The sequence below is a fragment of the Xenia sp. Carnegie-2017 genome, unplaced genomic scaffold (assembly GCF_021976095.1).
Source record: "Xenia sp. Carnegie-2017 unplaced genomic scaffold, XeniaSp_v1 HiC_scaffold_21, whole genome shotgun sequence".
In the NCBI taxonomy this organism is placed as follows: domain Eukaryota; kingdom Metazoa; phylum Cnidaria; class Anthozoa; order Malacalcyonacea; family Xeniidae; genus Xenia; species Xenia sp. Carnegie-2017.
The window spans coordinates 5848726-5876362 of record NW_025813484.1 but is presented as its reverse complement, the minus strand read 5'-3'; the positions used below and the strand labels follow the sequence as shown (position 1 = coordinate 5876362).

Here is a 27637-nt window from a genome sequence, read left to right as displayed (position 1 = left end):
AAACCGGCCCCCGGCGTCTTATATTGCAAATTGAAGTATTGATTATAAGTCGCAACAGCTGATTTTAAAATATTAAGTATTGCATTTTTACATACCATTTACAAGGTTTAAAATCACCACCTCCCCCCACCCAACCCAAACACTGTGTATATATATTTTGGATTCCCAATAAGATTCGCGATGGGTTGATTAATTGAACCCCTAGGTTAGAGGCTGCTTATATGATCCCGGTTAACCGGAATTCAGCGAGGCGTGAAGCTATTTTGAGGCGTTGAATGGAGTCGAAACTTCTAGCGTAAAAAATGGAACTTTGTTAAGCACCATAAGTAGAAGTAATTTTATGTATTTATACATATACTAATTCCTGCAGTAATTTTTAAATTGATACAAAATAGTCTTTGTGGTGTATGTTTATGAAGTGCTAAATGCTTGTAAAATGCTCAAGCAGATTTTATATAGTATTTATGGGCGTAATGGTGTATTCATTCACGCAAGTTTTATTACAGTATAAAAACATAGCAAAATATTGCGTCGTTTTAATTTGCCAAAATCATTTAACGTTTCGCTGAATCATGGCTAGTTTGGGTCATGTAAGCAGCCTCATTGTGTAGGTGAAATTTCAGCTCTAGTAGCTCAAACAAAGTTGAAGTCTCAACCCCGGGATGAACTCAGCCCTATGTCGAAATATTGTCATGTTATCTTGCCCTATCGTTATATAAAAAGGATTTATGATAAGGTTGAGTTCAACCCTCGGATAGAAAAACGTTCCATGCAATAAGCCTTAAGTTTACACAAATTGATCAAGTCCAACTCGCAAGTCCAAGGTTTTTAGTAAAATGTTCACCACAAATTTTGGCCGAAAACGGATATGCAACCATCGCCGACGTTTGATATTATTTTACTAACTTATCTCTTTCACAAATCATTTATTTACTGCAATGTACTGTTTGCAACAGCCTATTGACATCTTCCTTTCGAAAGATTTCGACGTTCTTCCTTTTGCTTCTTTGCACCGAGCGGCGCTGTTTTTCTTTCTGCTGCACCGAAATCGGCTTCCCATTTTCAATCCAACCAAGAGCATTGTGCATCGTAATCGAAAACCACACGAAACGCAAATGAAATGTGCTCAAAGCTTTTCTGGCCTCCTACACGCATTCGTCTGATGGTCAGCTATCATCTTTTTAATGCAAATCCATTTGTGCCATCTGGACCCCTGATTGTTTGTATGCGTGAAAAAGAGGTACATGAAACACAATTCAGTAAAAACAGGTAAAATTACGATGAGGAAGGCAGCACAGTCAGAGATAATTAATAGTTGCCGTTTGTTTCTGCCATTGAAGTAAATATGTCACCCTTTAGTTTTTTCGTGCAACGCGTATCTTATTACGCATGTGATGACTATAGTGGCTGCCAGTCAATTGCTTTTTTTGACCAGTAGGTATGGTGAAATGGCTAACGACAGCCTTTAATCTAATTAAATATACAGCAGCCAGTTGCACAGCGAAGTGGACTTTGACTGGAAGGCTACTTTATATAAACATGGCTGTACTTACATGCAGCAACTTTCACCCAGGTGAAATTCCACATTCTACCTTATTTTGTTGCAGTTGATGTTTTTTTGGGCAGTGCATGCAAACATAGTATGAGACTAGTTGAATTGCCTGGTTAAAATTTAAGCAGGACTGTTTCAGTTATATACAACCAAAACTGACATTTCGCAGACAACTCAAGAATGTTCAAACAGAAACACAATCAAAAGGCCATGCAATAGAAATTATAATCTGCTCACCTTGGTTGACGAATAATGTTATCTGGAAGCTTTTCATCAGTCTTGATTTTCATTTCATTGCTGAAAAGGAGGCCATGCAAAAAAATGTACTTTTCAATATCGATGAAATCAAAACTGTACACTAACAAATACGATAAGCGGAAACATTTTTTACAACCCTCAATATAATTACCATGTTTCGTCTTCACTGCCATCTGCGGCCTCCTCCCCGAGAATCCTTGCCCTTAGAGATGAAGAATAAACATGATCATTCATCTATGGATAATTTTATACATCATCACATGTTTAAACTAACAATGAAAAATGTTCTCCTTTTAAGTAAAAAAAAGTGGCAAAAAAATTTAAGAAAATTATCAAAAATTTGGGGCTAGTTGCATTTGCAAAGCCAGCCTGAACTTTTACTCCAACAATGAAATTTTTTTAGCGAAAATATTTGTTTCTTCAGAAAATCACTTCCATTCATTGTTATTCCAGTGATTGAACACAAAAATATTTCCTTTGTAATAAAAAAGTAAAACACAAGCATGCTTCCCTAGTGGCAAGCGCAGACTTCATGTTTTTAATTTTAAAATACTTGTGTATGATGAGAAAATTATGATTTTAAACTATAGCTTTCTTTAAACACACCGTGCATCTGCATATTCCTTTTCTCGTTGTGCTAAAGTCTTGTGGATTTTCTTGTTGCTACTTTCACCACTAGGTGAAGTGCTGTTGATAGCTGGGCTTTCTTTGGGATCTCTACGCAAAATACGCACCTGAAAAATAATATATAACCATCAGTTGCATCATTGATCAATTTCGATGTGGAGTTAGAAAGTTTCAATTCAGAATCAATAGGTGATCACCTGTAATTAACTGTTAGAATACATGACTACATGACCATATAGCAAGAAAAAATTGAAGTGTGTGCAAGAATCTGGGATTCACAAGCTAGACTCAGGTATCTATGTCAAAAAGCCATTGTCAGGGGTGCACATACCCCCCCCCTCCCAAAAAAAAATTCTAAAATGGTATTACCTACTGTAGATGATTAATACAACAGTATTAGAGGCTATGAAACTGTACAATAAGACTAAGTAAAAGTGCAACTTCTTATTTCAAAGGGAAGTACATATTTCCCAACCACCATTTGCAATTGAGTATTTTCTATGAAACATCCACTGACAAAAAAAAACACTTAAATTTTTTTTTGAAAAGGAAATTACACTTTGATTATGCAAGATTCACTCATCTGTATGCCTAAAAATCCACAAAATCCCACGTCCTTTGCAACTTAAGCTCGGATAATGATACACTCCCCCTTGAAAAATCTGCACCCCTCCTGTCTAATGAGCATTGATCCACCCCTGCATATTATTTTGGAAACCTCATTGTATAAGCACTGTACATATTTCAACTATATTTTTTCCAAATGAAATATGCAACTAAAACAACAGCCAGTGAGAATATGCACCTGCGGAATATATCTTGTTCTGTTTGAGTCATCATCAAGCAACACCCGAACACCAGGGTCAAACAATCTAAATAAATGTAGGATTTATATCATCATATCAATTTTATTAGGTAGTCTTTGATGTTCTAAATAGTCTATTTAACACATAAATGTATTCTTGTTAAAAGAAAGTAGGCTAGAATGCAGTTTAGCAGACACCAGTAGCCACTTTGCGGTGATCAGGAAGATTGTGGGCTCAAATTAGCAGGAACATGGCATTCAAAAACAAAACTTACGTGAAAACATAAAATCAAAGTTATAAAAATTAGCTTCACGGTTAGGATTAATGTCTGGACTATGGCTAAGGTGAAAGTCCAGCTTTCAAAATTTCAAATTTAATCCAAGCTATCAACTTAGTTGAACTCGCATGATTCTTTTTTATACACTTTCATGATTTTCTAAGCCAGCTGCACTTTTGAGTTGATCAGCAACATAAGGTGTCTGCTAAACTGTATTTGACCCATGAAATTATACATCTACGTAACACAAATGACGTAAGGAAAAACACCCACAAATGAACTGGCGAATGAATTGTTGTGACATGACATGATGCAAAAGAAATTGGTAAGTTTTTAATAAAAAAAAACAGAGAGCCTATGAATTGCAGCCATTGAGAAATGCCAAAATGAATGATAAATAGTCTTTAGTTAGATGTTAACCAAAACTTTTCACATGGCATGAATAAGATTTTATTGACAATCTTAAAAATTTCAAGAAGTTAGGTTACTTTTTGTCAATTTCATCTCGTAATCTCATATGTTCTTTTTCCCTTTCTTCCATTCGCCTTTCCAATTCCTAAAATGATGAGACATAAACATCAATATTTAATGCAAGCAATTTTTTTTCAATTCTGCTAGTCAACATTTGAATGATTTACTATGCATGAATAACGACTAATGCCTCAAGCTGAAGATTTTTTGACCATTGCTCAATAATTATGATTCATCACCAATCACCACAGACTAGATGTTCACAGCAATAGGCTATTAAGTCTGGCTACTCATACATTAAAATCAACGTTTGATCAAAATATACCATTGCATAGTTTATGCCAACACGTTAACACGTTCGTCAAAGTATATTTTCTAGGCCTAAATATAGTATAAAGCAAATTCCGAAAAAGCAAGACATCTTGAGATTGCAAAATATGCATCAAAACAAGACGAGAAGTGAACTGTAAATTTTCGACTTTATTTCAAAGTCATCCTCATACAGAATCAATTATTCTTTAAATTGTCGGCTGGTCATGGTTTTAGGCCTAAATAGTTCGTACAATGTGAAAGTTTGATGCATCGTCATACTTGACATACTCAACTGAATGCCGATGGGGTGAATATACGATTAATTATCAAGCAAACTGCCTAAAACGGTTATTCAAGATTAAGAATTTTGCGCAGATGTAACTTCTCCTTACCCCAGAGTCAGCCATATCTTCCCACGAGTCCCACACATCTTCGTCGTTTTCTTGCTCTGCCATTTTATCGCATGTTGAGTGCAAGACTGAATAACATCGCCGAGAGGTTGATCTCCGTAGTTGACGATCTCAGGGCCTGTTATATGGAGCCGAGTTACCCGGCTGAGCGAGTTACTCGCCTAATCGGGTAACTCGGCCCTTATATAAAATGTATGCATTTCCCGGTGAATCGTTTATATGACACATCCGAGTAACTCGCCTTGCCGGGAACTCGGTTTGTGTAAGCGAGTTACTAGGCTAGCCGGGATGAATTTTTCCATATAAACGCATTTGCCGGGTAACTCGACGAGGCGAGAAAATTGGCTGTGTTGGTACGCATGCGTACTAAGCCTTGTACTTGCAGCATTATTATTCAAAAACATAAACATATCATAATTTTCAATTTTATATTCACCCATTCCATTTTTGCTGCGAAACTGTGAGGCTTTTTAAAATCTCGCGCCTCTACTCGAAGTTAGCACTGCCAAACTTCATTTAAGACAAATGAACGGAAGTACTAGCCGAGTTACCTGGTGCCATATAAACAGATCACTTTGTCAAACCCGGTTGAGCGAGTAACTCGCTCAGCCGGGTAACTCGGCTCCATATAAACAGGCCCTCAGTGTTAAATGTACTTTAAATTCCATGTTCTTGTCAAGATATGAAAAATTGACAATGAACATCAAACAGAAATGTTTCTTACCATGTCAAAGTCGAATATATTGTACATCGTTAAACGTTGATAAAAGTAAACATTTTCTGACAAGTTGTCATGAAGCTCTCATAGGTCTCATTAACAAGAGTATAAGACTATGATTAGGGTGGTGTGTGATTCTGAACTTCACAGTGATGCACAAATGGTGATGCACAATGGTGATGCAGCGCACGTTTATGACGTATGACCAACTAAAACGGAAGAAGATTCCTTTCCTTACATTGATGCGGCAAAATAATGAAAAATACATGAAATACGACACCCATTAATCCTATTTGAAACTGAAATAAATGATAGTAATAATAGTATTAATCGTAAATTTAGTAATAGTAAAGTATGAACCATCGTACTAGTAGTTTGACAATTCCACGCTCCATTGCTGAGAATTTCCCATTACGTAATGTTGTTTACAAAGATAAATTCAAATAAACATACGCTGAAAAGTTGAAAACACTGTGTATGACAGTTGGGAGATAAACTCTATGTAAATACTTTAATCCATATAAGAGGCTAACATGAAGAAAAGAAAAATGAGCACTTCAAGCGAACATCCAAGCGTCTTGTTTCCCGAAGGAACCATCGAAGTAAGTCGCTTTATGTCGCCTGAAGATGCCAATCTAGCTGGAAACGTTCACGGCGGGACGATACTTCGCATGATGGAGGAGGCTGGTTGCATAATAGCGACCCGTCATTGTAACAAACACCGTCCCGAAGGCCAACCACCAGTTTGGGCAGCGTTGGCCCGGGTTGAACGGACAAACTTTGTCAAACCAATGCTTATAGGCGAGCTTGCCACTGTTCATGCTGATCTTACGTATAGTTCTCAACGTTCCTTGGAAGTTCGCGTGCTTGTGTTTGCAGAGAACCTTCTTGATGGTGTTCATAAATTATGTAATAATGCCAGTTTGTGGTATGTGCCAGTCCAGAACGAAGGTACCGTTTGTGATGTACCACAGTTAAAGTACAAGTCGAAAGAGGAGGAAGAAGCTGGAAGGCAACGATATGAAGCACAGCTAAAATCGAGAAAAGAAAAGAAGAGCTTCTTTCAAAGGTAAACTTTTATTTAATGAATCTTTTGTTGTTGGGATATAAATTTATAAAGGAAATGTTGAAGTTTTAACATGTCACACGATAATGAAGCATTTTTGTAAAATATTGAATTGAGTTAATTGAATTGAAATTTTTACACTTTGTGCCCACCATAAGTCTGCACATAAACACTACTCCAAAGTACTTAAGTGAAATTACAAAATAAACACAATGAAACCCTTGTGTTTGCATTAGCCTGTGCAAAACACATCTGAGCTCAACCAATCAAATCAATCAAAACAATCAATCAGTCAAAGAGAATTTACAAAAATCGACCATGAATACATTGTAGAGGAAAAATGAAAATGTTTTTCGCATTATTTTATTTTTTATAAAAGAAATAAAAGATGTTTTTTGTGCTTGCACTGACTTATGCAAACATCAGAGACTTTTGTGAGAACTCTCAAGCATGTGCAGCCTGAGACCGAAAGTCGAGAAGAAACTTGGTTTGGGCTTGCACTGATCTGCTCTCAAGTTCTTCCAAAGGTCTCCTCTGTTTGCATAAGCCTGTGCAAACACAGTAAACATCTTTATTTTTAAATATATGTATAAGGGGTTGAAAAGACAAGGCCAGCCAGGTATTATTTTCTGAAAAGTAAAATAAATTAGGTCATTTAAAATTGAAAATGTTTCACCACCCCTCCCCAAAAGAATCAAAAAATTCTATCTAAAAGAAGATTCTATCAAATTTGTATTTGATAATCTTTTAAGCAATTTGATTTAATGGTCAGACTGTTTCTCAAGATTCAAGACCATAGCCATTTGGAGAAAATATAGTCAGCATTCTTTTTTCTTTCTGATGATTATAACCCTCCAAATATGCTTGTAAATTTTGCCAACATCATAGTATCTATTTTCTATTTACCAATATGGGATTTACCATGAAATTTTTTTGAGGAAAATATGTGCAATTTCATCCCCATTTTGTGAACTTTTAAACCATCTTTGATGTGTTGATGTAAAATTTATGAAGAAACTCCATTTTCCCAAATGTACTTTTTAAAAAAATGGCAAACAAATGGAAAATAAATGAATATATTTTGAACAAATTACAGATACCGTTTGGGATAAAATATCCAATCCACAGCAATGCTGGTAACATCATCGAACACAGTGTTGAATACTCTGCATCCACATTAACTCATTCTGTCCAAGCATCAGACTGTAATATATTTAACTACTGTTACGGTGGTGTAACTATGAAATTGATGGATAATGTTGCTGGCATGGTTGCATTTCATCATGCATTGCAACATTGTTACTGCATCTATTGGTAAGTTATGTCAGCTTTTATGTATCTTTATTCATAACAATAGAGTATAAGATAGGTATTTATTGCATAATAATGTTTTTCAAGAATACTCATTGAGTTTGTCAAAGTTCATACATGAGGAACGGAAATAAGATACAATGTTACCACAATATAGAGAACATACAGTAGGCCACTCCATTGAATTTTTTCATGCCATGCATATCTTATTACACATGTGATTACCATATTGGCCACCAGTAAATCGCATTGTGTGACCAATAGGATTGATGATATAGCAGCCAGTAAACTAATTAAATATACAGCAACCAGTTGCACAGCAAAGTGGCCTTACTGTATATTCCTATACTCTGATGTGACATTATGACATTAATTAAATATCATAATGTATTCTAACAAAATAGTCAATATTCATTTTGCATAAATGAATGTATAATCCAACAATGGGATTATACATAATGATTCTTGTTTATATTTTAGATAATATACAATGCATTCCTTTAAACATTATTTTGAACAACTTGACTTCAGACAATTCTTTCATTTTACAATGTGTGGAAAGTTTTTCAGCATTATCACCAAATAAGCCAAATGAAAACGTAATATTTCGATTGCTTTGTTTGTCAAAATAAATCTTTATGTATGTACACCAATAATAAAATAACATCAAACATCTGCATAATTTATTAAACGTTATAAGTTTGACTGTATAAATGAAAACAATATGCCTAAAATAAGGATCTTCATTGGTCATACGGCATTTGTCACTAGTGAAAAACACCGTATCGTCTTTTCCCGCCAAAAGCAATCTCTTTGGATTGTATTTTTGAAACATCAATGGCTTCACGACACTATCACTTTCCTTAAAGTGCTACTGAAGTGAAATTTTGGGTATGGATTTTTTTTTATAATCAAATAGTTCAATCTTTCCTTTGGTATAATTTTATAAACAGCGAAGGACGAGATCATCAATAAATTCTTGCTCAAAGTTGCGTTATGCGTGCGAATTTTACTCCTCAAATATTATACGGTGTGACGTAATTAAAAGGACGGAAGTCGACGTATGAGCATGGATTTACTAGTATTTGTTTTACACGTATTCATGGCTGCCACTCGTAGGGGAAATCCCCTACAGTAGGGGGATTTAGTGGTTTGTAGGTGGTAGGGAAAACCTACGGGGAAAACTGTAAAATGTAGGGGATTGTAGGAGAAACGAAAATCGTTTAAAATGAGCCTCATTTTGCCCAAAATACTCTTTTCTTCCTGTGATTTCACCATTTAATAAGTGATTGTAACAGAATCTTTGTTTTGGCATAATTTGTGACCATATATGGCAATAGAAGATCAGCAACTTAGCATAAACTCAGTGTGTCATTTGCGCCACCTTCTTAGTTTTCGATAAAACTAAGAAGTTCTTAGTTTTCGATAAACCTTTTTTGTATGCATTTTTAAAACAGACAAAAATTTCAATGGTCCGACCGACGTAGGTATATAATTGGGGATATATGTTGTGCAGGTGAAAAGTAAGGGAAAACAAGGAAAATCACAGTAGGGGAAGGAGGGAAATAAAGTTGTCCCCCATAGTAGGGGGAAAAGTTGTCGTTTACGTTAAATGCATCATTTCAATCGTGCTATTACGAAATTATGAAAATAAAATTGTGGTAGTTGAAATGTGCATACACAGAGTGGCAGCACTGCACGTATTCACAATGAAATTTGAATTTTTCAAGTAGTAAAAGCGAATGCCGTTCGGATACTGAAAACTCTGATATAGCAAATGAAAATTTACTTTCGAATTCCGGCGTTGAGGATATAATAGTGGTTAAATCAATTGTTAATTCGTACGAAAATGAACCTCTAGCGAACGCAGTCTGAGAGAATTGTAGGTCGAAGAAGACGCAGATGGCTCAGAACCTCAAACATTAGAAGCGACGTTCTAAGGAACCGTTCAATTAGATAATTGGTGAGTTGGGTATATGTTATTAAAACTCTGTAAGAAATTGAAAATGTTATTTTGTCCGTATGTCGTGGTGTGTAAATACAATAACAAACAGTATATTTTATAGGTGTGCATGTAGCTTGTGTCTTACTCAACTGGTGACTGATGCTATTGAAGTTAGTAAATTTTGATTTCTAATTTTATTTTGTGAGGGAAGATCAAAATCTTGCTCGGATCTTTACCTACATGCATCTACACAGACAACGATTTAATGCTAATAGCATCGTAGGTTATTTTATCACTAAAAGTTTGCCTGCTAAGAATGTTGGTCATATAATTCTTGTGGACAATGACTTTTTGAATGTCCTTTCACGGGCTGTCCACACTTTTCACACAAGCCCATTTTCTTTGGATGTCAACGACCTGTTGAAGCAGTTTGTTTATAACTTTGTCCAAACATTTTTCTTGCATTATATCTTGTTGCTGATTTACCAAATAACAATTTATATGTTTTTTCTTTTAGATTGTACTGGCCATAAAGTTTATACATACATCTTAGCATGAACAACTTACATGAGGGAAACAATAGTGTTGAAGAAAGGTCTTTCCTATCCAACTGTCGTTTTTTGTCGTTTCATATTTAGTGATTTGCAACCGCTGCATTTGCGGTGAATGCAGAATCAGCGAAATGCATTGAACATAGTACTGAGTACTGCTGAGGAACAATTTTTGCCTATGTCTCCTTACCACTTTTGTCCATTTACTCAGCCTTTCCTTGTCTTTCATGGGGAAACGATGTACTGAGACACCTTCTGTGTGTTGACTGTTTTCACAACTTTTTCTGTTCGTCCAACCATCAACACAATATTAATTGTCTTCATCAACGCTTTTTTGCAGAATTTTGCCTACTCGCCATATTTTTACTTCCAGTGTGTCGTTATGTTACTAACTTTGTAAGAAAATTATCCTTGTATTATGTGCATTCTTATAATATTGCATGGGTTACAAAACCGCAGACTGCGTGAAGGAATGTCCCCGTTTCTTCGAGAATTACAAGTTTTCTCGAGAAGTTTATAAAACAATAATAAATGGAACTAAACGAATTGCAGTTAGTTTCAGATAACATATTGCGTGTGTATTAAACCACAGACTGCGCAAGGATGCGGCACCAAGTATATCGAGAATTATAAGTTTATTTTGGAAGTTTATAAAAATATAGCGGATTGTTTATGTTGTTTACTTATTCGTATTACTCTTTTTCACCAACTATACTAGATTTTTGGAGAAAGAACTCATAAAAAAAATGTAAAATTCATTTTGGAAATGTTCTGGCTCGTATATATTTTTATTAACTTAATAGCTTTAAAATTGAACTTACGTCCTTTGAGTGACGTCCGCGCTGAAATTGGAATTCACATCAAAACAAGCAAATATGCCATGTTTGAACGCAAATTTCGATGCGTTCCTGTCGACCAAATTCAGTGTACGATACCTCAAAATGATCAGTAAAATGCAGAGAAAACGTTTGTGTCAAAAAACGAAAGCGGAAAATTTCACTTCAGTAACACTTTAAGCGAATTCATTGAGCTTCAGTGTAATGATAACACCAAGAAAACATACTGGAGGATACTTAACTTCTTCAAGATTTTTTACTGTCGAAAAACGGAGTCACGATTCACGAAGCATCGAGGACTTATTCATCGAGAAAGTTAATAAAGTTAAATTCATCGAGAAAGTTAATTTTAAAAAAGTTAAATTCATCGAGAAAGTTAATTTTAAAAAAAAAGTTAAATTCATCGAGAAAGTTAATTTTTAAAAAAAAAGTTAAATTCATCGAGAAAGTTAATTTTAAAAAAAAAGTTAAATTCATCGAGAAAGTTAATTTTTAAAAAAAAAGTTAAATTCATCGAGAAAGTTAAGTTAATAGCGAATTAATTTTTCCTTCCGAATTAGGGAAAAGGCAACGAAGAAGACGAACGTAGATCCGTCGTAAGAAAATAAATACTTGCATTCTAGATTGTTAAGAAGGAAACAATGGCAAAAGTATTTTGTCGTCTTGAACAATTCAGTTGCATTTATAGTGTACTTTTTTGTGCAAATTACTGATAGGAATATTTTCTATAGCTCAGCGAATAATTTCACTGTAACCTACTATTCAGTACTCGTATTATAAAAAGTTTTCTTTGTGCACGGTTTCTTCTTCTGAATCCTCAAATTGAGCTTAAAAATCGCACGCACTCACGAAACAAGATGTAATCTATAAAACATCGAACATTTCCATTTTATGATTTATTTATAAATTGATTATATATTAATTGTGCATTTATTAACATCAGAAATGTAAACATTCAAATTGAGACATAGTTGTATGCCACTGTACAGTTCACTTTCAATTATTCTAATTGAACTCCTCCCCTCCCCCTAGTGATATAGCATTCCTGGCAAATTTTCCGCCCCCCCTGTAATGTTATGTTTTACAAATATTTTATAGTTTAAACGAAAATTATGCCTCCCCTTCCCTTTGACTGTCCCCTAGAAAGAAAATCCTGGCTACGCCACTGCTCCCCTCTTTTGAAAGCCCGCATGGCTTACCAGCGATATAAATCTAAGTAAGAAAGATCGTAATTCTTATATTTTATCAACTTAGACGCGATCGATTTTCACAAACCGGTTAAACTTGGCGAATTCATGACTATCACTGGAAGAATGACATTCGCGAGTGAAAGATCGATGGAAATAAAAGTTGTTGCTGATGTGGAAAATTTGCTCGAAGGTAGGAGTCAAGCATAATAATAGCTTGCATTATTGTGCTGTGATTCTTTATGGTTAGTAAGGAAACAAAATTACATTGCCAATGTTTTATTCAATGATTTTTCAATTTCTTTCAAACATAGTGTTTGGTCTCCACGTTCACTTGTTATTGTGTAAAGTATGGTCTCCATGTTTACTATACATCACCCATATTTGTTATTGTGTAAAGTATGGTCTCCATGTTTACTTTACATCACCCACATTTGTTATTTTGTAGTGTATGGTCATCATGTTCACTATACATCACCCACATTTGATATAGCATGAAGCATGGTCCCCATGCTGAATGTTAAACCTGCTATTTTTAGAAGCTCCTCTACTTATCCTCCTTGTTCATCAATCCATTTCGCAGGATTTTCTCCATATTATTGGACATGAAATCTTTTGTAACTGTAATCCTGCGTTTTTCTTTGTGTGTTCATTCCCTCTTATCCTGTATTTCTTTCTCAATCATGAATTTCTTTCAAATCAGGTCGGTGTTTTCGAGCGCTGAGTGCATTTTTCTATTTTGTGGCTTTGGACAAGTCTGGTCGGCCGGCTAAAGTGCCGGCTTTACTACCACAGACGGGCGAGGAACAACAGAGGTTCGAGGAAGGAAAATGTCGCTATAAGGCTAGAAAGCAAAGAGATTAATAAACTAAGTTGTTTTATCTGTTTTAACTAATGGAACTAACATAATTTTATCGTAAAGATGTACAAATTTCTTTTAATCTATTTTCCCCTATTTACAAATATATCGTTTGAAAATTGGGTGACAGTAAACATGTCATGTGCGTACGTTTTGAGAAGTTTTTGTTTTTCTCGGTGTTAATGTTTTTTCAACACGAAGTCAAACAAAAGATGAAATATGGATAAAAAGGCCGAGAAAAACAGCAAATGCTTTTTGTAGCATTTGTATTTTGAAAATCGTCATGTGTCATTTGCGCATTCACTCAATTTGAACAACATATTTGATTCGTAGAGTTTCAACTTTGTCTTTGGTAATTTTGTCGAAATGGTTTTTTTTCATGTATACTGTCATTTCTCTTTTCTGTTTATTTGCTGTTGGATTCATACTCTGAAGTTTTCAGGTCACTAATTCTAATGCTTTAGCCAGCAACTGGATTGCATGAACTGAGATATGTCAGGACACTTCTGGGCTCGGGGATGAAAAGTAAATGTGTTTGGGAGAGTGGTGGAGGACTTGTTCTGAACCAACTAAAACCAACGATGTTAGATTCAGCTACGTGCAAGTACAACGCAAAGAATATATATTGTCAGATATTCACGCATCGAACTCGCTATCCTGAAGGAGTTCGAGAACCACCAGCTTACCTCTGTGTGCAATTTCATCATACCGCACTTTCAAGGTAATTTGAATTTTCATGACTTTGAAAGAGTCGTCGGAACAGAAATCGTACAGAAATTTTTTGTCGTCTCATTATTCTGACGTCAATGGTTGTACAAAATGGACATCACAGAAACTTCAATAGCTTGAACATTAAAAGAGATATTCATAAACTGTTTTGCAAAGTCTACTGTTAATTTAAAAGTTATGCCGAATAGCAGATTCAAGCAAATTTCGCGTCGTAGGAACCCTAAATACATATATAACTCGATATTTAAACCCACGCTCGCTCTACCCTTAACACGTGTAATGAATTTTTCATAACAAGAAGTTATTTATATGTTTGTAAATAATGATCGTCCAGGTTAATAAAGTCCTGAGAAGGACTGTTTTTGTTGTTGTTGACTGACGTTTCGACAACCTTAGCGGTAGTCATGCCGAATAGCAGATTCAAGCAAATTTCGCGTCATAGGAACCCTAAATACATATATAACTCGATATTTAAACCCACGCTCGCTCTACCCTTAACACGTGTAATGAATTTTTCATAACAAGAAGTTATTTATATGTTTGTAAATGATGATCGTAGTTTATATGTTTGAAACTGTTTTGTTGTTGTTGACTGACGTTTCGACAACCTTAGCGGTAGATCATTAACCTGGACGATCATCATTTACAAACATATAACGATACTCCCGGGTTCAAACCATTTACTTTAAGAAGTTATTTGTTCGGTTTCTCAGTGGCAAAGAGTATAACCAAACTGAGATGATCTCTTGGTTTGAGTACGTGTCTGCATTAGCATAAAATTTAGAACTAAATCAATGTGCAGTGCAGCTGGAAGGTGTTTATTTGAACTGACAAATTTGAGGTGAACCTTGCAAAATGAAAAAACATATCAACGATAATGCGAAAGGTCAAGTTTTCATGACAGTGTGAGTTCTAGTCTACTTTTATGAAATTAAGTTTTTGTGTCGATAAATACTGAGTAGAACTAAAGTTATTTTACTTATCACACTAAGTCGTTGTCTATTTTTAAAGGTTGTGTTGCGCTGCGTGCCTGCGTCATTCCATATTCCACCCCTTTTTGCATATTTGCTCCGTTTAAATGACCGCGAAGCAAATGCAAATTGCCAGAAGGCTTGATAACGCGTCTCTGTAAACGTGATGAAGTCTTCAACTGATCACGTCAATAGCACATGTAGTTTTGGTTTCACTGTTGTACTAAAAAAGATTCCTTCAGAAGTCTTTTATACCAGCCAAATGTCAGTCATAATATTCAACAGCATTTTACTTGTTGCAACTGCGTTCCTTAATGGCCTTGCGATTGTAACGATCTTTAAATCGTCTTACTTGATGGGAAAGCCTTGCTACTTCATCATTTTGCTACAATCGACCGTCGACTTGATATGCAGCCTTCTGGCTATGCCATTATTTCTCGTTCACTTAGTACTTGCAATTTATGGAATGGTAAACTGCGTCGTTTTTGTCATGTCTATGTTTGCATTGTATTTTACATTAGGCGTATCTAATATCACTTTACTTGCTCTTACATGGGAACGATACGTTGCCATCTTGCATCCTTTGGAATATGGCAGCAAAGTCAGCAAAAGAAAGTTGATGGTAGGTTTCAGGAAATGTATAACTCTGCATAGAAAACATTTAATTTATCTTGCTTGCAAGCTGCCGTTTGAGGCAATCGTCTCCATTTTACATGAAATAACTCCATTGCGTCATTTTTGCTATAGGTTGGTGTATGTTTTGCTGGGGTCATCGACTGTTTCATGAAAACTTTATTTTTAACAAAATTTCAACATAGAGAAACAGTATTGTACAACCTGGTGAAGGTCATGATTATTTTTGTGTATGCTATATTTGCATACACTCGTATCTTCTTGGTAGTAAAAAAGTTGGCTCGGTCCAGTATAACACTATGTAGTCCTGTCGACAAAAGCAAGACGACTAGAAGGAAGCTGTTCATTCAGAAAGTCAAACATGCAAAATCATGTTTAGTGGTTGTCTCTTGTTTTTCCGTACTCTACACCATTCCATCGTTTGTACACTTCATCTTCATGAGACATGTGCAAGCAGGTGATCTCTTTCTTATTCGAACTTGGGCCCAAACTCTCGCGTTTACAAATTCCTTGTTGAACTCCATCATATTCTTTTGGAGTAAAACGATGTTAAGAGAAGAGGCATTAAAGCTTTTAAAAACGATAAATGAGAAAATAAAGTTATCTTCACTCTAATCTTGATCTTAATATATATAATCATTCATTTGATTAATATACATGTCTCGTGTGACAATTTGGAAAAGTTGTCCAAAACATTGAGTTTCATTTTAAAATCAACCTATTTACTATAGTAGTCTCAGACTTGGAGTATTGTGGACAAAAATCACCGTTTCTTGCATAGATCATGACCATCAGACTCGTATTAAACACTGTATTAAAGATATTTATTAAACAATGACTCAGTCTGAATTATCTCAACATGTAAGCTCACAGCTTCCTCGCACGTCATACTTTGCAGGTGGATATATGTATCTTCGTGTTCATTCATCAAGCAAGTTTGTTAAATCCTTTATTAATCTGGATTTTAATTATGATATGTGGAGTGACTAAGCGAAAATATTTTTGAAGGAAAACTCACCATGATGTCGAATGTAAGATAAAAGTGAAAATAGTTTTGAAAAAAAACTTACATTAAGGCAGAATGTAAGACAGAACCGCCAACGTAAAACCTACCTCGCTGAGTTAATCTTATATGCTTAAATAGAAAACATATCTAGAACTTACACTTAATATGCTACACTTAAAATGCTTATTGTCTAAAACTTTATGTATCAAGGAAAATATAATATCGTATATCTTTATTGCATCAATTTTCTTCTTTTACATAATTTTCTATCTAAATATATTGTATAATTTAAGTGATTATAATTTTAAAAGTGTTAATATTCTGAGTTTCATGCCGATGCAATCTTCAGGCAACAAATGAAAACTGCATCGGCACGAAACTGTTACTCAGTAGCAACATTCAGTTTAAAATTACAATCACCTTAACTTTAAACACTTCCGTATTGAGCAGCTTCATTCACATCAAACAACTTTATACGAAATTCATTTATAATTTACGTTATATTGTCACATACTTTCTTACATAAAATTTTTCTTTACGTCATAACTACATTACATCTGTCCTTAAACTATTTTGCTGTTGCATATTACTGTGTGTGCGTAGAGTTTCATCTTTTGCTTTCATCCTGTTTGCATATGGAATGGTGCTACAGTAAACCTCTTTTTATTGGACGACCAAATAATGCCATTGCTGAAGGTGAAACTATAAGATGTAGTCCAATCATTATGCTCAAAACAATGGATTTCCTCGTTCCAATTATTTCCCTTCATTATCTTTTTAAATGTCTTTCAATTTCCCCATTGCGTGATGACCAGTAAGGAGTAAGTTCTGTGATTGAATGCAAAGTATTTTAAAATTCTTGAAATTCTTTACTGTTGATTGGTGATCCATTATCTGAACATATCCATGGTTTTCCGTTATTTCAAATTATGAAAGTGTCTTATCTCAACATGGTACTATGGTCTTTGTCGAAGTCAACCTGTTAAAAGGAATTAAACCAGTTGTAATATTCATATCTTTGGACACGTGACACAAATGACGTCACATATGCCTGCTCTTCTCTTATGTGCTTTTCACAACAAATGTCAACAACACTTTATTCTTTTATATGAAAATTCAATGAACCATTGTGCATTAACTGATTATTTTAACGCGATGAAGATTACGCCAAGAATCTCGTCTGAATAAACAAGCGTCATAGAAAAACCTCTATATTTTTTGGGGGGGAGAAATGTTTGGTTTTGAAGACAACCAAATATCCATAAATTGCTTGTAAAGAAAAGACTTGGGCAGACATCTTAGGATGAAATGCATCCCACTTTCAAGAAATGATTTGTGTATGTTCGAAAACTCTGATCTACAAAATCAATTTGCCGTTGAGGACTCGCTGTGCAAATAATGGATTTCTAAAATATAATGGAATTATGATAATATTTTAAGGAAAAAAACTTGCGGGATGGCTATTGCTTGTCAAGCATCACGTTTATTCTTTACGTATTGAAATTATCACCTGGCAACGAATAAAAGCCCAATATGTTGCTTGCAATATAAATAATGGCGCATTTTTTTTGTTTCTATGTTCTTATTTATGCGACAGTTACATAAGCTTTTTTAAAAGCTTACGTCAATTAAAATTGGCCAGAATTTTTACTTCCATGATTATTTAGAATGATGTAGGAGACTTCACATTCATAACATATGAGCTAGACAAAATGAAAATCATCATGTGTTTTGTCCGACTAATTATTAAATAAGAACATAGATAAAAATTGAGGTGTTGTGTGCGTCGCGTCATGTTTTGCTAAACACGATTTAAAGTTATGTATATTAGTGTTTCAAAAATGAGGCAAATTGAATCTGTAATTATAAAGCGAGACAGCTGGTTTGAGTTTTCTCTTCGACTTGTAAAGTATGATTATGCTCCGGTTTTCAACGTAGGTGAAATAATAAATTTTTATCACTTCCTTCACCATTAACAACAAATTAAAATAAACCCATTACTTTGTCCATCCACAAATCATGTTGAGCTGTGTTTTCTGTGCGTATAAAGAACAAATAGTTTGGGAAATAAATGGCTATGCGCGTAGAGCGCTTGCCGAATTATAATTTATTAATTTTTTACAAATTAAAGAAGTTGAATTTAACGTAAGAATGCTTTCATATTATTTTCACAGAAAATGTTGAGGATAAAACGCCACAAGGACTGCTGGATAGGCAGAACTCACCCTGAGAACTCACCTCATTGAACTGAAAAACCCCAATGCGAAAACTGTGGCCTTTGTATATAGGAGCGTCGAGCTCACAATGTTTGAGTGCTTTTGGTAAGATGGCATCGAAATGTCTTCGTTGCACTGGGTGGCCATCCACTGTACGAAAAAAGGGGCCCTCTGAAAACCCTCGACGAGTAATATACTTCTCTAAGCTCTGCACATGGCACGTGTCTAATCGGTGATATAAGTTGATTTGAACAGACTGACAGTTATAAGAATGTTTGAAATCACGAAAAATGATCTTAAAACCAACCGTAGAGCCACCACTATTCAACAATCTCGTCACCGGCTAAGCTGAATGCATGAAGAGGAACGGTTGCTTACTGTTATTTCGCCAAAACGCAGGAATGCAAAAAAGGCTGTCGTGAACATGGTTTGAAATAAGGAAGTTATATAACCACTAGAACTAAAAATTGCACAGCCCCTTTAAGTCTGTAGAGGATTGGTAGAGTGGTATCCATTCGAGTTCCCTTTTTACTATAACCTTTCAACATTTCCTGCATCCAAAAAACTTAGATGGGATCCGACAGCCCAGCCAAGCGGTGACAGTGACCGGGTGAGGATACGTATCTGTGTGCTGTTGAAGCAGCATAATGATGTTGAAACATAAATGCAATAAAAGGGCGAGTCCATAAAAAGAATAAAAAAAAACCAGATTAGTAAATTGGTAACGGCAAATGGAATATGCGTGTCGAAAATTAACTGTAAAATTTCCATGCTCTTTTGTATATTGGGATTGACGATGGCTGCAAGCTTGAAGTAGCAAACAAGGTAGTTGTATCGACCAACAACTAGGTAAGAGCATTTCCGATACTACCGTTGGACATGGATGTCTGCCCGGCGGCGCGGCTTGCTTGAATGATTTGACCTGCAAACGGGACAAACAATCAGCTAAGACATTTGTTACCCCAAGAACATGCCTCGCCCAAAACAAAATGTTGTGTTGCATGCAGCCGACGCACAAAAACCATTACTCTTTTTTCCCTAGAAGTTTGTCTTTAAATAACTTCTACCAATGCAGCAATGTCCGTGAAGAAGATGATGCGTTGGTTTTCCATGAGGTTACTCCACAGAAGGCACTAAGGACAATAGGATAAAGTTCCAACATCGTAATATTGAAGCTTTTCCATCGCTCAGGCTACTCACCATAGCACCAATATGGCCGAAACATTGTCCCAAATCCTAAACTACCTGCTGCATCCGTATATAAGTTTAAGACATCGGAATCTTCCACTTATCATAAAGAAAAAAGGTCCTACCATTAAAATCGTCTAGAAAATTTTTCCAAACGTGCAAGTCTTCCTTAGCCTAAGCTCTTAGACGAATAAAATGTATAGCTGAACGAACACCTTTCGTGAGGTCAATGAGGCGACGAATGAAAGCTCGACCGGGAACAATAACAGAGCATGCAAAATTTAAAAGCCCAATCAAAGACTGCAAGTCTCGCAACTGTACTTTCTTCCATCTGTTGAAATGTTGAAACTAGGGAGTGGGATTTCGCTTATTCATCTTTGGGCAATCGAGCTTCCTTTCGTAATGTGTCTAATTTGATACCTGCAAAAGTAAGAACATTCTGTAGGCCCGCCGTTTTATCATGCGCTATTGGCACACCCAAGAAGTCACACAACGGCACAAATTTCTCAAGGCTAATGCGGCATTGGCTGAATGTACGAGCAGCGAACAAGGAATCATCCAATATATGGATAACATGTGGAATTTTGTAAGTGGCGTTGTGTAAACCATTCCAAAGCTATACTAGCAGATGCCCAATAGATTATAAACTTTCGGTCGAATAGGAATAATGCAAAAGACATTCTTAATATCTAATTTAGCAAGAAAACAACATGGTCCTATTTGCTGAACAAGAGCTATGGCATTATCAACTAGGGCATAGTTCACTGAAGTGAATTCTGGAGGGATATACTCGTTGACTGATGAGCCACCTGGGGGGATAAAAGATGATGTATCATCCTAACCTCGCCAGGGAATTTTCTAGGAACTAAGCCCATTGGCGAAACCCTAAAATTAATGAATGGAAGACTGTCAAATGGCTTCACCAATCGGCCTACTACTAATTCTTTAAAAAGTTTTGTTTAACAATATCCCGATTTTCGATAGCTGAAATCAATTTTTTTGCATAAAAGGAGGTATGAGGGCCGGAAAAATGAAGAGGAAAACCAATTTTGAAACCTTGATATAGAGCATGCACTGATTCTACATCATAACTATGTAGAATCGTGGCCAGAGATTCGCCAGGCGGAAAGCGAATTTTCAATATGAACATAATAGCCCAACATAAGACTTTTAAAAAAGCCATCGCAATAGTAAAATAAAGAAAGATTTATTAATAACGTTTCGTCTTTAACTTAAGACATCTTCAGATTATTTGAGATAAATTATATACATGAGGTTTTAAATACAAGCATATATTACAGGGTGTTAAATTACATGTGAGGGGAGTAATAAGTTTAGATGACGGAATTAAGTGAGAATGGCGGTATATTAAAGAAAGTGAAGGGGGATTGAGCTGACTTGGGTGTTAAGAGAGGGCTTAAGTTTGGATATAAGAAGGCTTTCATGAATCATAAGGTCATAATTGTAGGAGGAGGAAGAGAGAATTGAGAAGTCATTAAAATCGGCAGAGTGAGATGTATTTATTATATGGGAAAGAACTGCAGATGGTGGTGCACATAAGGAAGGTTTCCCTGTTAAGGGAGAGATTCTCAAGTGTTCCGATATTCTGGTGTGTAAATGACGCGTAATTTGTCCCAAATACGAAGCAGATCAGCATCGACACTTAAATGAGTATACAACACCAGATCTCAGGAGCTTGGGAACCCTAGCTTTAAAAGGAAAGAAAGAGGAGAGACGCCTGGAAGAACGAAAAACAAAGCAAACGTTGATATGAGGAAAGGCAGCATTGCAGAGTCGAGTGATTTGAGTGCGAATCTGAAGACAGTGTAGGCGAGTGAAAGGGAGACAGAAGTACATGATTTTCTTAGGAGCAGTGTGAATAGGATCTTTGGGTTCAAATGCATTGTTGAGGAAGCGGTGAACATGATTGTCAAATATGTATGAGGGGGAGTTGTTTAAGGTTTCGTCGAGTGCTTTTTGGTATGGTGCAATTGTTTGGTCAAATGATGCTTTGTCGGATGATAAGGATGATAGACGTTTGTTGATGGCGGCGGGTATGTTCTTCGTTATGATTGGTGGATGGTTGCTTTAGCTGTGGACGTATTGCAAAGAAGTGTTGGGTTTTGTGTAAGGTCGATATGAAGAACTGTTAAGATTGAAGGTGATGTCAAGAAAGTCGATGATTTTTTTGTTTGCTTCGATAGTTATGCGTAGTCCATTGTTGTTGAAGATGCAGAATATCTCCTTTTTGATGTTCTCTGTTTCTCGTGGTGTAGTGTTTGAAATGGTGAGTCCGTCCTCTCGATAAAGTCCTATGTCTTTTGTAATGTGTTGTAGTTGAGAAAGGAGGTAGCTTCTTACGAGTTCGCATGTCTCAGCACCGTCGAAGCTACCAGACATAGGACTTTGTCGAAGCTACCTACACATATTTACGCTCTGCTCTCGGGCATCGAGCACTGTTATTTCGGAGAATCATCAAATATAAACTTCATATATATATATATTACAAACTTATACAAAGTGTATTACAATGTGCCCTCCCGGCTATCACCATAATAAAATGGTGACTCCTAAATTTATAGGAGTCACCATAGTAAAATGGTGACTCCTACTATTACAAACTTATATATATATATATATATATATATATACAAAGTGTATATACAATGTGCCCTCTTGGCTATCACCATAGTAGCATGGTGACTCCTGCACTTGGGTGACTCCATCTAAATACATTTTTCTTTCTCGTTTATATCATTTTGAATTTTTTTTTAAAATTTTAATTTCACTTCGTAAACAAATACATCACAAAAATATTACGGATCAGATCGAGGGAAATTAAAAATATCGCTTCGCTTGCGGCATGCAGAAATAAAAAAAATTAAAAAAATATATGTAAAAGTTAAAGCACATCAATGGGAAATGAAATCACGAAAGAAGGATCGACGTATCAGTACCCTATTAATACTTTAACATGGTACAACTTTGCAATTTGGTTTGTTGTCAATGAAATAGAAATATATTTGTTGTGCTGAGGAGGCTATAAAAACGTACTCTGCAAATAGAACATATGTCTTACCTACTTAGAATGCGCGCTGTGCATTGTGGTCTTCGTAGCCACAACAACAACAACAACAACAACAACAACAACAACAACAACAACAACAACAACAACAACAACAACAACAACAACAACAACAACAACAACAACAACAACAGCATGGCTATTATGAACGCTGATGTTGAGCTGTTATTTGTCTTTATTCAGAGGTAACTCAAACAAATAAAATGCTAGTTCTTTTCAGAACTCTTGCACGGGTATTTAAGAGTTGGTTACATCTGAAATTGATGGCAAGGAAATTTCAGAACGTTGACGAAGGCAAGGAAACTTTGTAATTTTTAAGAGTTCTGAAACAAGAGTTCTGAAAAGAAATACGGCTTTTATTTGTTTGAGTTACCTCTGAATGACGACAAAGAACAGCTCCACATCAACATCCACAATTATTGTTCACCGTAGTAGCGTGACTACTAAGACCACAATGCACAACGTGCAGTCTGAATAAAAATTAATAAGGCATATGAACTATTAATGCAAAAAATGCTCTTATTCGGTTTCAGCTCGTTGTTTTCGAGTGCTAACTGTGGGTTTCTATTTCTTGGTTTGGACATGTCAGTTTGGCCGGCCAAAATACTGCAGCAGATGGATGAAGAACAACAGGTTTGAAGAAGGCAAATGTCGCTATGCTGCTGTAGACAGTTATATTATTAAACGAATTTAAATTTTCATTCAATTCAGCTTCTACATATGAATGTCTTTTTGCATGCTGTCATCTGTCTCTTAGAATATGCTAATTATATTGCTTTAGTGACTGCATTCTATAAACTGGAATACGTCATTGTGTGGACGCTATTTGAGCTCGGAATGAAAATTAGATGTGTTCCGAAGAATGGCTGAAGATTTGCTACGAACCAATCAAACTAACTGTTTTAATTACAGGTACGCTGAAATATTAAATGTAAACAATTTCAAGGTGTGTCTGATATTGACGTAACAAGCTGCTTTGCTGATTGAGTTCAAAAATTTTCTGCTTCCTTTAATGTGATTCTCCACCGTAACAAACTTGCAGGGTTTTTAAAATTTCCATTTCATTTTCTTTGCTTGCAGTAACTGTAATGAACTCGTTATATAATGTTAAATATGTTAAAAATCAATAAACTGCTGATTCAACATTGCGGACCTGTAATTTTGCCTTTCAAGTTCAAACTATAGAAGATTTCATTACAATTCGTTGATATTTCATGTTTATTTGCACAATGCATTAACAATATGTTTTAATTATTTACTGAAATAATTGAAAATTTACTTTACGAAAGCAAATTGATCTTTTTGTTAAAATTTTGAAATTGATGACCTTTACCGACTTTTGTAATTTCAGCTTTTTCGATAAAGCCGCAAAAGCTTGCCAGCAGCTTATAGCTTAGCCTTATAATTGCCGTTTACGCGTTGTTAAATATAGAGGCAGGATTAACGAGTCTTACTGATCTCATCGTCCAAGAACAAATTTTTTGCTTGTTCGCTAACCTTTTGACTTATCAAACCAACCTTTTGATTTTCAATTCTATTATGATGAAAATGAATTGAAAAATATGTCTCCAATCACACAGAAATACACTCCCGTAGACTCAAGCCAGCTGTTTGAGCTGTGTTGCAAAAATTGTATGAGTACATTATTAATAAGGTTTTTACATCGTAATAAGATAATATTGGATGTTTAAATATATTGCGAATTCCTGCTTAACACTTCAATGATCTTTTAAATGCAAAATATCCGTACTTTGGACGCTCAGTGACAAAAACTTCTTGTAAAATTTGTCGAATGTTAACATTACACATTACTACATTACACTGTGTAACTACGTTACACTGTGTAACATTACACATTACTACAAATGCTCATGTAATTGCTACTTCATTACAGCTGGAACATAGTGTTTGTTTGAACGAGGATAAGGTGAAATGTGAATTTCACAAACATAAGTCAATGATTATGAGAAACCTCATAAGTTCTTGGAATTGACTGTTTGTAGAATACTTTCATTAAGATCTGTTTGGCAAAGACAGGAAGTTATTTTACATATCACACGAAATGATTTCCCTTTATTTCTCTTTTCCGGACTCATTTCAAATCAATTATTCTGCTGCTCTGCATTCCAAATTCCGCGCACTTCCTTTAGCACATATTTGCTTCGTTTTAATGACTGTAGAGCAAATGCAAATTGCCAGAAAGCTAGATAACGCGTCACGATAAACGTGATGAACTCTTCAACTGATCATGTCGACAACATATGTAGCTTTGGTTTAACTGTTGTGCTGAAAAAGATGCCTTCAGAAAGATTTTATGTCAGCCAAATGTCTGTTATAATGTTCAACAGCGTTTTGCTTGTTGCTACTGTGTTCCTTAATGGCCTTGCGATTGTGACGATCTTTAAATCCTCTTACTTGATGGGAAAGCCGTGCTACTTCGTCGTTTTTCTGCAATCAATCGTCGACTTGATGTGTAGTCTTCTGGCTATGCCATTATTTCTCGTTCACCTTATAAATGTAATTCATGGAATGGTTGACTGTGTTGTCTACGTCATCACTATGTTTGCAACTTATTTTACGCTGGGCTTATCTAGTGTCAACTTACTTGCTCTCACATGGGAGCGATACGTTGCTCTCTTGCATCCTTTGCACTATGGCAGCATTGTCACCAGAAAGAAGTTGATGGTAGGTGGAAGGACTAGTATAACCCTGTATAGAAAAGTTTTAATTTGTCTCGACCGCAAGTTGCCGTTGGTGGGCATACATCTCTTCACGGGAAAAGCCTATTTGTTTCCGATTAGTTCGTCATCTTTAATCCCTAAAAATGAGGTGTTCATTCTTTTTACGTAACATACCTTCATAACTCTAAGACTTCAATTTTCCTTTAGGTTGGTGTATGTTTTGCTGGGGTCATCGACTGTTTCATGAAAACTTTATTTTTAACAAAATTTCACCATAGAGAAACAGTATTGTACAACCTGGTGAAGGTCATGATTGTTTCTGGGTACGCTATCTTTGCATACACTCATATCTTCTTGGTAGTAAAAAAGTTGGCTCGGTCCAGTATAACTTCATGTAGTCCTGTAGAGAAAAGCAAGACAACTAGAAGGAAGCTGTTCATTCAACAAATCAAACATGCAAAATCATGTGTAGTGGTTGTAGCTTGTTTTTTTTTTCTGAGCCCAATTCCATCATTTGTATACTTGTTCTTTAAAGGACGCGTGCAAAGAAATGATCTTTCGCTTATTCGAATTTGGCTCCAAACTCTCGCATTTTTAAATTCCTTGATGAACTCCATCTTATTCTTTTGGAGTAAAAAGATGTTGAGAGAGGAAGCATTCAAGCTGTTAAAAGCAATAAATGAGAAATTGAGGTTATCGTCATCCTAATCTTCATCCTTATCTCATTTCTAATCTTGATCCTAATCTGTAATTATTCATAGGACTAATGTAAATGGCTCATAAGACAATTTAGAAAAGTTGTAGAAAACATCAGGTGAATGTAAGGCTTAATGAATGTAAGCACTCAAGCTTATGAAAACGATAAGAAGGAAGCTGTAGTCAACTTGATCCTAATCTTGATCCAAATATTGTTCTTAATGTTGATGTCAATCTATATCCATTCATAAGAAAAATATACACATGACTTACATTTATAACAGAAAAGTTAAAGAAAACGGAATACTTGAAACTACATAATTAAGCATTATTTGTAAGTCATTAAATATTTACAAAAGCTGGTAGGGCTTTTTTTAAGGTTTCTAGTCGGCGTTTATCTTAATTCTTATTACAAAAAAAACAGTTCAAATAATCTTATATATATTTTACTAAAGCGAATTTCCAAAATTTCTGCCACTCGAGCAAAATCAATTGAAACATGGAGAGACAAGATATACCGATATATCCTGCTCATTTGTACTTTGTATTACAGAGCTTTGACAAAAAGTGCGTGCTATAAAAATGTAATTTGAGTATCTAACGAACTAGTTGCACAAATCTATTTAGCTACGGAAGAGGTCGCTGAGCGTTACTTCTTCTACAAAAATCACCGTTTCCATGGGCACGCATTCGTGTGAAGAGAAATGCGATGCTGTCCATTTTTTGCGAAATATGTCTAAAAAATCGGTCCAGAAACTGATAAAAAACGAAAAAGGTCGATCTGGTTGAAATCGTGATTTTTTCTTTTAAGCAAGACGACCAGAACACTGTTTGATTATAATTACCGATTATAATAGTTACCATCAAATAGTAAAACGAAATTCACGGCATAATATGTAAGAGCGTCATGTCTCAATAACATTTCATTAATGACGCTCGCGCGTGAAATGATCAAAAAAAAATTTTGAGTGGTTCAACCCTTACAAAAATTTCACATCTGACTTTATATATGAAATGATATGTAAAACTTATGTGAAATTGAAACATTTCATATATGAAATGTCTATTTAATATATGAAATTCCAATTTCATATGTGAAATCAAATGTGAAATTTTCGTAAGGGAAGGACTTCGTGGCAGTAACGCATTATTTATCTAATCAAATGCCGTTATAGGAAAACCCCGAATTTTATAGTCTGGTTTACCTTCAATGTTCTAGTTAAAGATAAGACAAGATTTTGTCCCA

The 27637-nt window shown here is 35.4% G+C and overlaps 4 protein-coding genes across 4 annotated transcripts; 3 read left to right on the top strand and 1 right to left on the bottom strand.

Annotated features, from left to right (window-relative positions):
- Positions 1-59: 59 nt before the first annotated feature.
- Positions 60-5496, bottom strand: LOC124443564 (SUZ domain-containing protein 1-like). Its single transcript, XM_046994033.1, has 8 exons — positions 5353-5496; positions 4696-4823; positions 4009-4076; positions 3243-3309; positions 2417-2544; positions 1962-2012; positions 1790-1849; positions 60-1213 (listed from the first exon to the last, which is right to left on the bottom strand). Exons 2-8 carry the CDS (start codon positions 4756-4758, stop codon positions 1174-1176), a joined length of 477 nt encoding a protein of 158 aa, XP_046849989.1. The 5' UTR covers positions 4759-4823; positions 5353-5496; the 3' UTR covers positions 60-1173.
- A 163-nt stretch (positions 5497-5659) lies between these two features.
- On the top strand, positions 5660-13595 carry LOC124444608 (cytosolic acyl coenzyme A thioester hydrolase-like). Its single transcript, XM_046995221.1, is given in 6 exon segments — positions 5660-6500; positions 7512-7530; positions 7594-7784; positions 7786-7811; positions 12395-12520; positions 13031-13595. Coding segments are annotated over 6 exon segments (1059 nt in total). The 5' UTR covers positions 5660-5964; the 3' UTR covers positions 13192-13595.
- Positions 13596-14542: 947 nt separating this feature from the next.
- Positions 14543-16354, top strand: LOC124444684 (beta-4C adrenergic receptor-like). The gene is made up of 2 exons (XM_046995311.1): positions 14543-15508; positions 15634-16354. Exons 1-2 carry the CDS (start codon positions 15053-15055, stop codon positions 16132-16134), a joined length of 957 nt encoding a protein of 318 aa, XP_046851267.1. The 5' UTR covers positions 14543-15052; the 3' UTR covers positions 16135-16354.
- Positions 16355-25222: 8868 nt separating this feature from the next.
- On the top strand, positions 25223-26767 carry LOC124444089 (olfactory receptor 2AK2-like). Its single transcript, XM_046994666.1, has 2 exons — positions 25223-25699; positions 25903-26767. Exons 1-2 carry the CDS (start codon positions 25244-25246, stop codon positions 26401-26403), a joined length of 957 nt encoding a protein of 318 aa, XP_046850622.1. The 5' UTR covers positions 25223-25243; the 3' UTR covers positions 26404-26767.
- Positions 26768-27637: the final 870 nt, after the last annotated feature.